The sequence below is a fragment of the Dipodomys spectabilis genome, unplaced genomic scaffold (genome assembly GCF_019054845.1).
Source record: "Dipodomys spectabilis isolate Male_0828 unplaced genomic scaffold, ASM1905484v1 ptg000006l, whole genome shotgun sequence".
NCBI classification, from domain to species: Eukaryota; Metazoa; Chordata; class Mammalia; order Rodentia; family Heteromyidae; genus Dipodomys; species Dipodomys spectabilis.
Window position 1 is genome coordinate 6,027,066 of NW_024870683.1, and position 14,547 is coordinate 6,041,612.

At 42.2% G+C, this 14,547-nt stretch overlaps 1 protein-coding gene across 2 annotated transcripts in view; it reads left to right on the plus strand.

Moving 5' to 3' along the window:
- Nfx1 (nuclear transcription factor, X-box binding 1) overlaps positions 1–13,286 on the plus strand; it is a 54,559-nt gene extending 41,273 nt beyond the window's left edge. For both annotated transcript variants that reach the window (XM_042697822.1, XM_042697813.1), the window contains exons 15-24: positions 603–682; positions 3,609–3,839; positions 4,029–4,102; positions 5,059–5,160; positions 5,711–5,752; positions 8,338–8,436; positions 8,985–9,051; positions 10,211–10,356; positions 11,081–11,185; positions 12,469–13,286. In XM_042697822.1, coding sequence (XP_042553756.1) covers positions 603–682; positions 3,609–3,839; positions 4,029–4,102; positions 5,059–5,160; positions 5,711–5,752; positions 8,338–8,436; positions 8,985–9,051; positions 10,211–10,356; positions 11,081–11,185; positions 12,469–12,541 — 1,019 coding nt within the window. In that variant the 3' untranslated portion in view covers positions 12,542–13,286. The remainder of the gene's footprint in view (positions 1–602; positions 683–3,608; positions 3,840–4,028; positions 4,103–5,058; positions 5,161–5,710; positions 5,753–8,337; positions 8,437–8,984; positions 9,052–10,210; positions 10,357–11,080; positions 11,186–12,468) is intronic.
- Positions 13,287–14,547: the final 1,261 nt, after the last annotated feature.

Sequence of the window (14,547 nt, forward strand, 5' to 3'; positions counted from 1 at the left end):
AGCCTGCTCATACCATGTTCAACATGTTTTTGTTTAACTGCTCTGAGGTCATGCTCGGATAACAGCCCTTGTTCCTTGTTTTTCCCTGGACAAGCCTTGTACCATGGTTTTCTTACCTCTGACTCCAGGTAGCTGGGATTACAGATGTATATCACCATGCTTGTCTTTAGAAGCAGTTTAAGAGTACATGGCAGATACCTGATTATTATTAAGCAGATACATCGTAAGGAAAGCAAATGAACATCTGCAGGAGATGGGTGAAAGCTTCCTCATCTACACCTGGGATTTGGCATGTCCCTTTCCATCTCATTTTGGGCTTCTTTTTCTACTTGTGCTCATTCTTCAATACTTCAGTGTGAAAAGATACTTTTACTTTCCTGTGACCATTTAGAAAAAGTATTCTGAGTACCAGAATTAGTTTCTTTATTTTTTATTTAGGTTTTTATGGTACTCTGGATCTTGCTCCTGCTAAGCAAGCTATCCCTCCAGTTTCTAGCCCCAAAGTTTAAAGTTCTATATCATACATCATTTTTAATGTTTCATGTAGTTTATGTGGCCTTACCTAGAGATTAATTCTTAATGTTACCTTTCTCTTCCTACAGTGTATCATTCTTGTCATAGTGAGGAAAAGTGCCCTCCTTGTACTTTCCTGACTCAGAAGTGGTGCATGGGCAAACACGAGGTAAGTTTTTTCTCTGAGATGTTCTTTATCCCAGTCAGATAATTATGATTTACTTACACAAGAGTTGTTAGTCTCATTTCTCAATTTAAAAAATTTTATTTTTTCTTTCCAGTCCTGTGGCTTAAAATCAGGGCTCAGCACTGTCCCTGAGCTTCTTTTGCTCAAGGCTAGCACTTTACCACTTGAGCCACAGTACTACTGCTGGCCGGTTCCGTTTATGTGGTACTAAGGAATCAAATGCAGGGCTTCGTGCTTGCTAGGCAAGCACTCTGCCACTAAGCTACACTTCTACCCCATAAATATACTCTTAAGAAACAGCTTTCTATCGCATTAAAATGTTTATGCAATAAAATAGCCTTTTAAATGTAAAGGTCTGTGGAGTTTTTTTGTTATTAACAAATGTATCTATCCAGACAGTAACCACCGTCACAATCAAGGTATAGAAGAGTTTACTTAAACATTCCTTCATGATCTTTAGAGTTACTTTCACTACCTCTACACCTGGCAACCACAAGCAATGGGAATTTCATGGTTTTTTGGGGGGGTCTTTTGTCTTGGGGCTTGAACTCTGGGCCTAGGCGCTGTCCCTCAGCTCTTCAGCTCAAGGCTAGCCCTCTACCACTTGAGCAATAGCACCACTTTCAGTTTTCTGGTGGTTAATTGGAGATAAGAGTCTCACGGAAGCCAGGTACCAGTGGCTCATGCCTGTAATCCTAGCTACTCAGGAGGCTAAGATCTGAAGACCATGGTTCAAAGCCAGCCCAGGCCAGAGACTCATCTCCAATAAACCACTAGAAAACCAGCACTCGCCTTGATTCTGAAGAGCTGAGGGACAGTGCCCAAGCCCAGAGTTCAAGCCCCTTGACTGACAAAAAAAGAAAAAGAAAAAAAAAAATGAGAGAGAGTCTCACAGACTTTCTTGTCCCTACTGGCTTTGAACCAGATTCTTAGATCTCAGCCTCCTGAGTAGCTGGGATTACCGGCATGAGCCACCAGCACCTGGCTTTCATGAACTTTTTCTCCCAGTTGGCTTTAATCTATTATCCTCCTGATCTCTTCCTCCATACTAGCTGGAATTATAGGCATGAACCACCACTTGGCATGTTTCCTATAGCCTTATAGGCAGCATCATCCTTGCCTTAATTTTACTTTCAGTTCAGGCTGTCATCTCCACATACCAGTGATCCCAGCTACTTGGGATACTGAGATAGGAAGAGTGCTAAGAGGCCAGCCCTAAGCAAAAAAAAACAAGACTTTATCTGCCTCAGTTTCTAGACAACACTACCCAAAGGATAGGCCAAAATATTTTTGTATGTATGTATTTATTTATTTACAATACTTAGAACAAGAAGACTGGAAAAAGTCTCTTGGGTACATTGGAGTCCTTGAACTCCTTTTTTTGTTTCCCCTTTAGCACAGATATGGGTTTTCATTTATCTTTGATAATGAACCTTGGCTGCCTTTGCTGTGTCTTGAGATTTTCCTTTTTTTGTTTTGTTTTATTTTTGTGGCACATCCAGGTGCTTATGCTCTTAGCAAATTTACATGAAGATTGTACACAATGGCATTTTGCCTCTTGGCTTCTTGGGATCTCCACTGCCCATGTTTAAGTCACTTTTCCTCAGTAAGACAAACTCACCAGGTGCTTATCCAGCTCTCTTGCCCCACCCAGCACTGCCTCTGTGGACCTCCATGTGTTCCAGTGGCTGTGAGTGGGAATGAGGCACAGCTCCCTCATTCTCTACTGTGAATATCACTCTCCAGCTGGCATAGCTCCTACATTGGCTACCACTTTGTGGGACAGCTGTAGAATTTCTAAGTATTTCTAGTTGTCTGGCCTCATTTCTTGTTGCCTACCTTAGAAAATTTGTCTCAGGTTACATGTGGCTACTACCACAGATATTTTTGTATCATAAAGAGCATTATTATTAAAATTCAAATTTGTTTCTGTTTTTTGGTTTTTTTTTTTTCAGACTAACCTCTCAGACTTTGAAAATCAAATTGATTATTTTCAGATAAAAAGCGCTCAAAGGGCTGGGAAGGTGGCTCAGTGGTAGAAAGCTTGCCTTGCAGGCCTGAGGCCCTGGGTTCGATTCCTCAGCAACCACATAAGCAGGGGAAAAAAAGCCAGAAGTGGCGCTGTGGCTCAAGGGGTAGAGCGCTAGCCTTGAGCTGAAGAGCTAAGGGACAGCGCCCAGGCCCCACGACCGGACCCCCCCAAAAAAAAAAGAAAAGAAAAAAAGAGTTCAAAGCCGGGTGCTGGTGGCTCACGCCTATAATCCTAGCTACTCAGGAAGCTGAGATCTGAGGATCACATCTAAAGCCAGCCCGGCAGGAAAGTTCATGAGTCTTACCTCCTGTAAAGCACCAGAAAAACCAGAAGTTGTACTGTGGCTCAAATGGTAGTGCACTCACCTTGAACTGAAGAGCTGAGGGATGGTGCTCAGGCCCAGAAGTTCAAGCCCCAAGACTGACAAAAAAAAGAGAGAGAGAGCTCAAAGTGGTAGCGCATTAGCCTTGAGCAGAAAAGCTTAAGGACAACAACCAGGGCTTGAGTTCAAGCCCCACAACTGACAGCAAAAAAACCTTTTCAGATTGATTTTGTTGTTCTTGTTGTTTTTTAACAAAAGCATCCATATGGTCATGTAACCACTATCATAGTCAAGGTGGTATACACCTGTAATCTTAGCACTCCAGAGTCTGAAGCAGGATGATTAGAAGTTCAAGGTTAACCTAGGCTATGTATCAAGATTCTGTTTCAAAAAAAAAAAAAATCATGCTAGACATATAACTTAGTGGTGGAATGCCTACCTAACATGTTCAAAGCCCTGGATTCAATCCGCAGCATGGACAAAAACAAAAACAAAAAAACACCACCCCAAACCCCATACAGAAATGAGAACCTGGCTACTTCCTTTTCTCCTAGTTACGAAGCAACATCCCTTGTCACCTGGTTGATATCTCTTGCGGATTACCCTGCAATGCCATGCTACCATGTGGGATGCACAAGTGTCAGAGACTTTGTCACAAAGGAGAATGTCTTGTGGATGAGACCTGTAAGCAGTCCTGCACTACTCCCAGAGCCAACTGTGGCCACCCATGTATGGCATCCTGCCACCCCAGCTTACCCTGCCCTGTGACCGCTTGTAAAGCCAAGGTTTGTATTGTAGGCCATGTCATTCCTAGTATGTCACTTACCATGTTGTCAGTTTGCACATGTGGTTACTTTCTTCTGTCTTGAAAAAAGACACTCACTGACACTATTCTCTGCTGTGGTTTGAAAGAAGCCTGCTTGTTCTTATGGTTCCCACATACTAGCAGTAACTCCAGGCAAATCGTATTTCAGGTAGAGCTACAGTGTGAATGTGGAAGAAGAAAAGAGATGATGATTTGCTCTGAAGCATCCAGTACTTATCAAAGGTTAGTACTACTGAATTTTTTTTTTTAAGCAGTATGGAGAATACATGCTTTTTACGAGGATTTATTTTCTTGATACTGGTGGCTCATGCCTGTAATGCTAGGTAGTCAGGAAGCTGAAATCTAAGGATTGTGGTTTGAAGCCAGCCTAGGCAGACAAATTTGTAAGATTCCTTTACAGTTAACTAGCAAAATCCCAAAATGGAGCTTGTGGGTCTAGATGAAGAAAATTTGTGTGTATATAATCTTGTGGAAATTTTTCTTGTTCATTTTTGTTTTTTGTTAGTTTCTAATGCTAAGAGATCAGATCTGCAGGCTTCACACATCTAGGCTAGCACTCTACCAGTAGAACTTTAACCCCAACACTAGAAAGTTTTACAATAAATTTTTAAAAGTTGAATTTTTCACATTGAAAGAAAAGATGCTGCTTTAAAGTTGTTTAATATTTTAATTTGAGGAATATTTTTATTTTTCTTCCTCTTTTTTCCCCTCTCATTCCACCCCACTGCCTTTTCTTATTATACTGTGAGATAGGAAAGGAAGATATCCTGAAGTCCCTTTCCCAGCATGGGCTTCTGATTACTCTGGGAATCTTGGAACCCATGTGCTCATACAGAGGTCTACATATATGCATGAAGAGGTATTAGGAAAAAACTGGTTGGTTGCATCTCTGATTATATGTAGAAGTGTGTCTTGGATATAGGACCTTAGGCATGACTAGACATCAGGTTGACTGTTGAATACCTAGGATGATGACCCTTGGCCTGGATGTTCAAGGAGGTATTGAGGAATTGTTGCCTCTTCACTTCCTGTGTAGCTGCTTGGGATCTAACTGAGGACATATGCACACGTGTGGAGGTAGCTGGTAATGGACAGGCTTACAAGGCCATACAAATTATCTTTTGATAGTTTGGCTTGGAAAGAGGCTTCTGTATCCCTTTCTCTCTTTTGTGTTTCAGAATAGCTGCTATTTCTATGGCTTCTAAAATAACAGACATGCAGCTTGGAGATTCAGTGGAGATCAGCAAGCTAATTACCAAGAAGGAAGTTCAACAAGCCAGGTAAATTTGAAAGTGTGTTGATTGATATAGCTAGCTTCTTTCTCCAGTTAGACTTAATTTGTAGAGAGCATAACATTTATCTTAGTCTCCCAACAGTGGTCCCTCACACATAAAGCATATCTTCCCCCAATTTAGATGTTGAAGCCACACACACTGACCTAACAGATCTTACTCAGGACATAGCTAAGACCAGAGGACATTATCCAGGCCTCATTCCAGGTAGTTGGCAGGAATGCCCACAGCAAGCCTACAGAATGATAACTGCACCTAGAAAGGGATATTTGTGAAGCATTTTAGACACTGGGGATCCAGGGGACACCCTGAAGCCCACTGAGGATTCCTAGACTTCCTGTATTCCTGTGTCCCACTCACCAGCCATCCCTGGCTTAGGGCCCAAAGGAAGCAATGAAATTTTGGGGGTAGAGGGTGCTAGAAACCTCTAAAGTAGTGGCCTTGTTCTTGGGTGGTCTACCTAAGATTTTCTTGCTGGATAGGAGCTGTGAAGTTTGTGCCTTGACTTTGTGTTTTTGTTTTTCATTTGCTTTTCAAGGCTAGAATGCGATGAGGAGTGCTCAGCCTTGGAAAGGAAAAAGTAAGTGGTTTCAACAGCTTGTTATCTACTTCTCCTTGAGCCCAGTGTAATTCCTGGGAGGGAGTGATCTGAATTATTACTGTTATCAGACAGCATCAGAAATGTGATCATCAAGAATTTGAATTCTCTAAGAATAAACCACTCAAGTAAATTCAGCATGTGTCAGAAACATGAGCTGAGTGGTTTAGGGTGTAATATAAATATCACATGCCACAATATGCTTATTTTGTGTATGGCCAACTTCCTGATTCCAGCAGAGATAAGAGACTTTAAAAAATGAAAAATGTCTGACTTGTTTACTAAGGTATAATGTAAGTGTACAGAGCAGTGAATAATGAATACAGCGGTGGAAACAGCACCAGGGCTACAAAAAAAAAGAAAGAAAATTACTAGAGCCACAAAGTTGTAATGTCTGTCCTGATTTTAGCACTTTAGTTTTGTCCTATTTTGAACTTTGTATAAAATGATAACATAAGTGGGGCACCCGTGGCTCGCACCTATAATCCTAGCTACTCAGGAGGCTGAGTTCTGAGGATTGTGGTTCAAAGCCAGCCCAGGCAGGAAAGTCTGTGAAACTCATCTCCAGGAAACCACCAGAAAACCGGAAGTGGCATTGTGGCTGAAGTGGTAGAGTGCTCGCCTTGAGCCGAAGAGCTCAGGGATAGTGCCCAGGCCCAGAGTTCAAGTCCCACAACCAACCAACCAACAAACAAAAAAAAAGATAACATAATTTTTTGTTTGTGTGTGTATGTGAGCTAGTCCTGGGACTTGAACTCAGTGCCTTGGGCACTGTTACTGAGCTTTAGCCACAGTTCTACTTCTGGCTTTTTGGTGCTTAATTGGAGATAAAAGTCTCACAGATTGGGGCTGGGAAGGTGGCTCAGTGATTGAGTGCTTGCCTTGCATGCATGAGGCCCTCGGTTCGGTTCCTCAGCACCATATAAGCAAAACAAAAAAAGCTGGAAGTGGCGCTGTGGCTCAAGTGGTAGAGTACTAGCCTTGAGCTGAAGAGCTGAGGGACAGCACCCAGGCCCCACGACCGGACCCAAAATAAATAAATAAATAAAAGTCTCACAGATTTTACTGCCCTGGCTGGCTTCAAACCATGATCCTCAGATCTCAGCCTCCTGAATAGTAAAGATTACAGGGCAAAGTTGGGTGCCACTGGCTCAGGCCTGTAATCCTAGCTATTCAAGAGGCTGAGATCTGAAGATTGCGGTTCAAAGCCAGCCCAGGCAGGAAAGTCTGTGAGACTTTTGTCTCCAATTAAGCATCAGAAAACCGGAAATGGCACAGTGGCTCAAGTAGTAGAGTGCTCACCGTGAGCTGAAGAGCTAAGGGACAGCTCCCAGGCTCCGATTTCAAGCCCCACGACCGACAAAAAAAAAATTATAGGTAAGAGCCATCAGTGCTTGGCTTAAATAACATCATATAGTTTATTTCATTATATTTGTGACCTTCACTGTTGTTCTATTCATTTTCACTTCTGCATGATATTTTGCTGCGTTAATATATTAAACCAGTCTACCATTTATGGGCATGTGTATTGTCATCACTACTGGGGATTATAAATAGTGCTGTTAAGAATATTTTTACTTTTTACTGTATATATGCACTTGCTTCTGTTAAATATAAACAGGAGTAGAATTGCTGATACAGTATACAAATAAATGTTCAGTTTCAGTCGATTTGGCTAAACAACATCCTTCTAACAGGATGGAAATTCCCATTACAACATATTTTTACCCGTACTTGTCTTTTTAACTGTAATCATTTTCCTGGATTAATAGAAGAATGTGTAGGGTAGTTTTAAGTGAATATGTAGAAGGTAATGTGATGCCTAGTGGTGCTGTCCATCTCTCCCTTGGCTTGACTCTCATGGCAACTTTCAAACTTCCTGCCTTTTTAGAACCCTTAGTTACAAGTGCTACAAAATGTGAACTTGAGAAAAGTTCTTGCCATTTCGAAATGCATTGAGTACACTAACGTCCTGCAAAATACGAGAATATATCTTTTTGTAGTTGAGAGACAGTATTGAGCTGTTGAGAGCTCCAAAGTCAGATTGGAGTATGAATCTAGTTTCCCAAAGCTCATAGCCTTGGTCTAGTCATATTTTCTTCTTAAGAATCTGACAACGGTGATATAATTTCTACTTTACATAGTCATTGTGAGGATTGAGATGAATGTCTTAGGGTTGTCTACCCAGGCTGGCTTTGATCCACAATCCTCAGATCTGTCTCTTAAGTAGCTAGGACTATAGGCATGAGCTACTGGTACCTCGCTTACCTTATTCTTGATTTAAACCTCAGATAAATTATCTCAGAAACCCAGCCTTCTTTTCCCCTAAAAAATCCAAGTCTCTAGTAGTCAGCTCACTCAAATCCAAATTAGATGCGTTTTGTGTATTTTCTTCAGTGGAGACAGTACTACATTTATCCCAAATTATTCTTTCTTTAGTGTTCTAGTTTACTGAAATGAGACAATACAAAAAGAACTTAGGACTTGATAATTATTCTACTTTACTGCACAGTAGAAGATAATTTCCCTTCTTTCCTTGTATTTGTATTGTTCTCTCTCGATTCCAGGAGATTGGCAGAGGCATTTGATATCAGTGATGATTCTGATCCTTTCAATGTAAGATCTTCAGGCTCAAAATTCAGTGATAGTTTGAAAGATGATGCCAGGTATGTAACTTTTCTGTTTGCTTTTTTTGTAACTTGTTATCTACTTTTTAATTGGTGATATATTAGAGTGTTTAGTATAAACTAGTGTTTCTGATTTACTTATTGTAATAAATTACATGTTATTTCATAAAACCTATCCCTAGTTTCTTGAAGCTGATCCCTCAAAGAACTGAACTTAGGGTTGAGAAACTGACCCTGTGGCAGGATTATGAACCTGCCAAGGGCTGGACCAGGCTGAATGAAGGATTTCTGGGTCACATTCCACCTCTGTACACCCAGGTCTCATAATCACGTTTTTCACTTGGGGCAGTAACTTTTGTTCTACTATTTCCTGGTCCTCTGATGACTGTTTTTTCTTCCTCCTTCTCTTGTCATATTTGCCTTTTCTTTTTCTGTTTTGTGATTCTCAAGTTATCTTACAATTTCTGATCCTTACAATTCTTCTGACAACATTGTCTTGTTTGCACTTTATAGGCAGAGGGTGGGTAAAAGGGGTTCCTGAAAGGGCAGGAACAGATGGAATTAACTATGATGGTTTCTCATTTCAGGAAGGACTTAAAGTTTGTCAGTGACGTTGAGAAGGAAATGGAAACCCTTGTGGAGGCTGTGAATAAGGTTGAAAAAAAAAAATCCAAATATTTCTCCAGGGCCAACCTGATTTTTTTAAAAAGAGCAAATCTTGTCCCCAAAACACATTCAGGCTAGTTATAGGAAAAAGCCACTGCTTCCTTGAGGATCTTAATCTTTCCCAAAAGCTATGTCAGAAGAGAACACGCTCTTCCTTTGTTACCTCAAAGGCAAGACAGAAACCCTGGAGGAAGATGAAACACTGTATGACTATTGCTGAAGAGCAATGGAGATAAGACTACTTTATGAGAGTAAGGCCCATGTCGTGGCATCAGCCATGAATGCAAGGAGGTAGACTTAACTGAAAAGTCTTAATTTAGTCAGAAGCAGCTAACACATCATTGGTTCCCTTTATGATTAGTGGGGACTAGAAGATGGCTGCTTTACCTCCTTGTCTATATCCTTCCTATTGTTTTCCTCGCCCTCTTCCCATTCCCTACCATTTTCCTGCAGAAGAAAGTGGAATGTATTTTCCGCTCCTAATTATAACTGGAGCATGTCTTTGTCACATACTTCTGTTTTTGTTGTTTGTTTTTGTTGGGTTTTTCTTGTTGTTCTGTGTGCCAGTCTTGGGGCTTGAACTCAGCCTGAGCAGTGTCCTTGAGCTTCTTTGCTCAAGGCTAGCACTCTGCCACTTGAGCCTTAGCTCCACTTCTACCTTTTTTGGGAGCAGTTAATTAGAGATAAATCTCACAGGCTTTCCTGCCTAAGTTGGCTTCAAACCAAGATCCTCAGATCTCAGCCTCCTGAGTAGCTAGGATTACAGGCATGAGCCACCAGCAACTAGCTCATACTGCTGTTTTAGGTCTTCAGCTTATTTAGTCATTTCATGGTGGCGGGGCGGGGGGAAGGATATCATATACTCCCTAGCTTCCTCAGGAGAAACAATTAAGCTCTCCACTAAAGTCTCAATTCATTTACCTTTTGGTCCCAAACCCTGTCCCTCTCCTCATCAAAGCGTAGAAATATATCAGTTCCCATCATTCCAAACCCCTCTGGGATTACATGGCAGGTAGGGAAGTATACTGTATAATGTGAACCTCTAAAATTCAGTAACTTCTAGTTGGCCAAGCTGTTCTGTGATAAGCATAGTTGTGTTTTCTGTTTTCAGGATGATATCAATCAGTCATTTCTTCCCTCAATACAGGGAAAGAACAGTAAGAAAAGCCACTGCTTCCCTCCCATGAACAGAGATCACCGCCGGATCATCCATGACCTGGCCCAAGTTTATGGCCTGGAGAGTGTGAGCTATGACAGTGAACCAAAGCGCAATGTTGTGGTCACTGCCATCAGGTGGGTTGATCTTCCTGTTCCAAGAGGAACTCCTTAGAAGGGCAGACTGAACCCAGGAGACCCAGTGTATTGATATTTGCTTTCCTTGCTTCCTCTATTAGGATAATAGAAGCAAAATCTGATCTAGGACACCCGTTTTACCACGATCTAAAGCCCCTGCCCCATTCCACAGGACAGGTACACCTAAGGTGCACATGCCGCATGTCTGCCCTAATCCATGACAAATTCTAAAGGCGACATTTCTGGAAGTAGAGGGAACAACCCTGGGGGCCTGAGCAGGATGGCTTTCTCATCAAAGCATAGAAGTATATAAACTCCCTTGTCCTTCTCTGTCTCCTGTTCCTATTTCTGCCCTCCTGGCCTAAGGAAAACAGAAAGAATGCCGGACTCCATCTCAAGGCATTCTCTGTAAACAGTGTTTTGCCATCAGGGGAAACAGGTAGTAGTGTGAGTCAGAAGAGGACAGGAAGAAACTGGGGTCATTTTCAGAAGCTGAGGTCATCAGAAGAATTTCCAACCAAGTATAGCTGGGAGGAAGCAGGCAACACAACAGTGAGTCAGGGGTAAGTGGAAAGGTAAATGCAAGTGACCATGTCTGAGAGAGACAGATTATATGAGGAATTGCTCAACAACATCACAGTGCCGAAGTCAAAGGCTGAGTTTGTACTCATTTGCCTCATCTCTGTAGCAATTCTCACTTGAGTATTGTGTTTTCTCTTATCAGAGGGAAGTCTATTTGTCCTCCCACCACTCTGACAGGTGTGGTTGAAAGGGAGTTGCAGACACGGCCTCCACCACCAATTCCTCATCACAGACATCAGGCAGACAAGTAAGTATTCTTCAGTTGCTTTCCTAAGAGACCATTTGGTCATCAAAGCCAACAAGGGTGAACTGACCTGAGCTACATCAGCCACTGGTGACCCCCTTGGGTTTGGCCTTAGAATGTAGCATTAATTAAGGTTAAGTAAAGTGTCATAGGTTTGTTCAGTCCAAGGAGTACTTAAGTTTGCTGTTTGTAATCCCAATTCCACACCAGGGAAGGCATGACTGGACATAATTTCCACAGTGTAGCTGGTGTCCTGGGAAGTGGATTAAGTCTGTCACCCAATTAAAACTGGAACATTACCTAGTTACCAATCATCACTATGGGTATGGAAATGGGATTACAAGGAGAGTTGGCAGTGTATAGCTGTGAGTATAGGGAGTGTATGGAGACTTCATCTTTTATTTACCTCCATGTGGCTTGAATGTTGTTTTTTGTTTTTGTTTTTGGTACCATTCCTGGAGCTTGAACTCGGGGCCTGGGTGGTGTTCTTGAGCTTTTTCACTCAAAGCTAGCACTCTACCATGAGTCACAGTTTCCCTTCTGACTTTTTGGTGGTAAATTGAAGATAAGAGTCTCACTGAAGTGGTGCTGTAGCTCAAGTGGTAGAGTGCTCGCCTTGAGCTGAAGAGCTGAGGGACAGCGCCCAAGCCCAGAGTTCAAGCCCCATGACCCAAAAAAAAAAAAAAAGAGTCCCACTGACTAGCCATGATCCTTAGATCTCAGACTCCGGAGTAGTTAGGATTACAGGCATGAGCCACCAGTGCCTGGCTTCAGTCTCAACCTCCTAAGTAGCTAGAAGTATAGGTGTGAGTAGCTAGAAGTATAGGTGTGAGTGATCAGCACCCAGTGTTATTTCTTTCTTTTTGGTCGTGGGGCCTGGGTATTGTCCCTGAGCTCTTTTGCTCAAGGCTAGCAGTCTACTACTTTGAGCCACAATGCTACTTCTGATTTTCTGGTGGTTAAATGGAGAGCAGAGTCTCATGGATTTTTCTGTCCAGGCTGGCCTTGAACTGCAATCCTCAGATCTCATCCTCCTGAGTAGCTAGGATTACATATGTGAGCCACCAGCACTTGGCTTCTTATGGATATTTTTTATAGTAGAAATAATAGTATCAATGAAAACCTGTGTGCCCATTGCCAAATTTCAGCAATAACCAGTTTGTGTTTGCTGTTCTGTCTTATCAAAGCTTCACAAAGTGGTTAATCAAGTCAGTCCTTGACTTTCGGAAGATTTGTGTGTTTCTCCCAGAGAAGAAAAGATTGGTCAATCTTTGTTTGCTTTTCAGGAATTCTGGAAGCAATAATTTACAGAAGATAATCAAGGAGCCAATAATTGACTACTTTGATGTCCAGGACTGAGAAGAGGAGGATGCACTTAAGACAATGATTAGGTGTCGTAGATGGAGACTCACTTACCAGCAGATTAATCATACTTGTTTCTCGCTGCCTGGCAGAATCACAGTCTTACATGCTGTTCTACACTGTGTCAGTGTCTTCCACTGACACATCTGAAGCATGAATGTGTCAGAAATCCCCTTGTCCATTTTTATCTGTATAAAGTGTTTCACCCTGGCCAGATCTCTGATTGTATAGTCACTAGGTTTTAGTCATTATTTTGAGGCTCCTCACATCATCACTGTAATTGCTCTGAGGATTGGAGGAATATTGAATTTTATTTGAACAAACCAGAATTTTATCCCCAACCTGACTTCATGGCATCTAATCATAGTCTTAGTTGTTACATTTATTTGTTTTCCTGAAAATGTCTACAACCTCAGATGGCCCTCACATGGAATCACATGACGTCCTAAATGCTGCCATCCTACGCAAGTTTTTTGCCAAACACTGACACTTCTATCTAGCCAAATTTCTTTTAGTGTTATCCATTTTAGGACAGTCAGGTTGCTTTATAGAATTCCATTTTCCCAAGTCCCTGCATCTCTTCACACCACATCAGCAAGCCTGTGTGTTGACAATTTGGTCCTCCCTCATTTGTGGAGGATGTGAATCGAGTTCTCCTTTTGGCAGATTCACATTGTAGCCCATGGGAACTGATCCGTGTAGCCCTAACTCCTCTCTGATTGATAAAGAGTCTCAGACAATTGTTCTGTGTTGCTTTTTTCTAGGCCTTTACCAGCCATATGAGCTCTCCTTGTCTCTGATTCTGGACCTCTGGTTTTCTTATTTGTACTTATTCAGCTTGCTTGCTCAACTGGCATTCAACCATCTGAGCCACAACTCCAGCCCAGCTTCTTATTGATTATTTTGGAGATAGAATCTCACAGGCTTTTCTTCCCTGACTGGTCTTTTTTTCTTTCTTTCTTTTCCTGGCTGGTCTTGAACTGTCTTCCCCTGAGTCTCAGCTTCCTGAGTATTTAGGATTACAAGTTTGAGCCACTGGCACCTGCCTTGGACTTCTGATATGAATAGTTGTGGATAGTCCAGAGCTGATGCCAAAGCAGCCCGCTGAAAGCTAATCTCAGGCTCCGGTGAGACAGTTACATTGACAGTTACATAGATTTGGCACTCTTTGTATTAGTATTCGTCAGTTATGCAGCCAGACTTCCAGCAACTTCCTTCTGCTTCAAAACAAACCTTGAATCTGAGTACTGTTGTCTCGTATCTGTAATCCTAGCTACTCAGGGGATCATAATTTAAAGCCAGCCCAGGCAGAAAAGTCCGCAAGACTCTACCTCTGGTGCTGGGACATAAGCAAAAAGAAAAAAGCCCAAAGTGGCGCTGTGGCTCAAGTGGTAGAGCGCTGTCCTTGAGGTGAAGAGCTGAGGGACAGTGCCCAAGGCCAGAGTTCAGGACCCACGACTGGACCCCCCCCCCCCCAAAAAAAAAAAAAAAAAAAAAAAAAAACTCTACCTCCAAAATAATCAGCAAAAAGCTGAGGCATGGTAGAACATTGTTAGCTGAGCAAGAAAGTATGAGTTCAAAACTCCAGTAACTGCCTGTCATGGTCAGATTTGAAAACAGACCAAGGCAGGGAAAGAAAAATAGGGGGAGGTGCCAAATCTCAGTTGTTCCTATCGACTTAGGGAAGTCCCTGTGGTACTTGCCATCTTGCTTCATGTGGATATCTTGTCTCCTAAGGAGAGCCTGCTTGGGTTCCTTCTCTTCTAAAACGTGAGGCGCTGCTTCTTGCTTTTCTCATCAGTCACCCTCAACCTTCATACACACTGGGGAAAGTCTGCCTCCCAAACTTCACACATACCCTATACCATCCTACATGGCCTTTTAGAGCTCAAGGATCCCCAGGGGTTATGGAAGGTAATCTGGCCCCTCAACCTACAAAGACTGAGCCTAGAAGGAGCCAGATCCCTTAGGACCACAATATGGAATCCAGGACCATTTCCAAA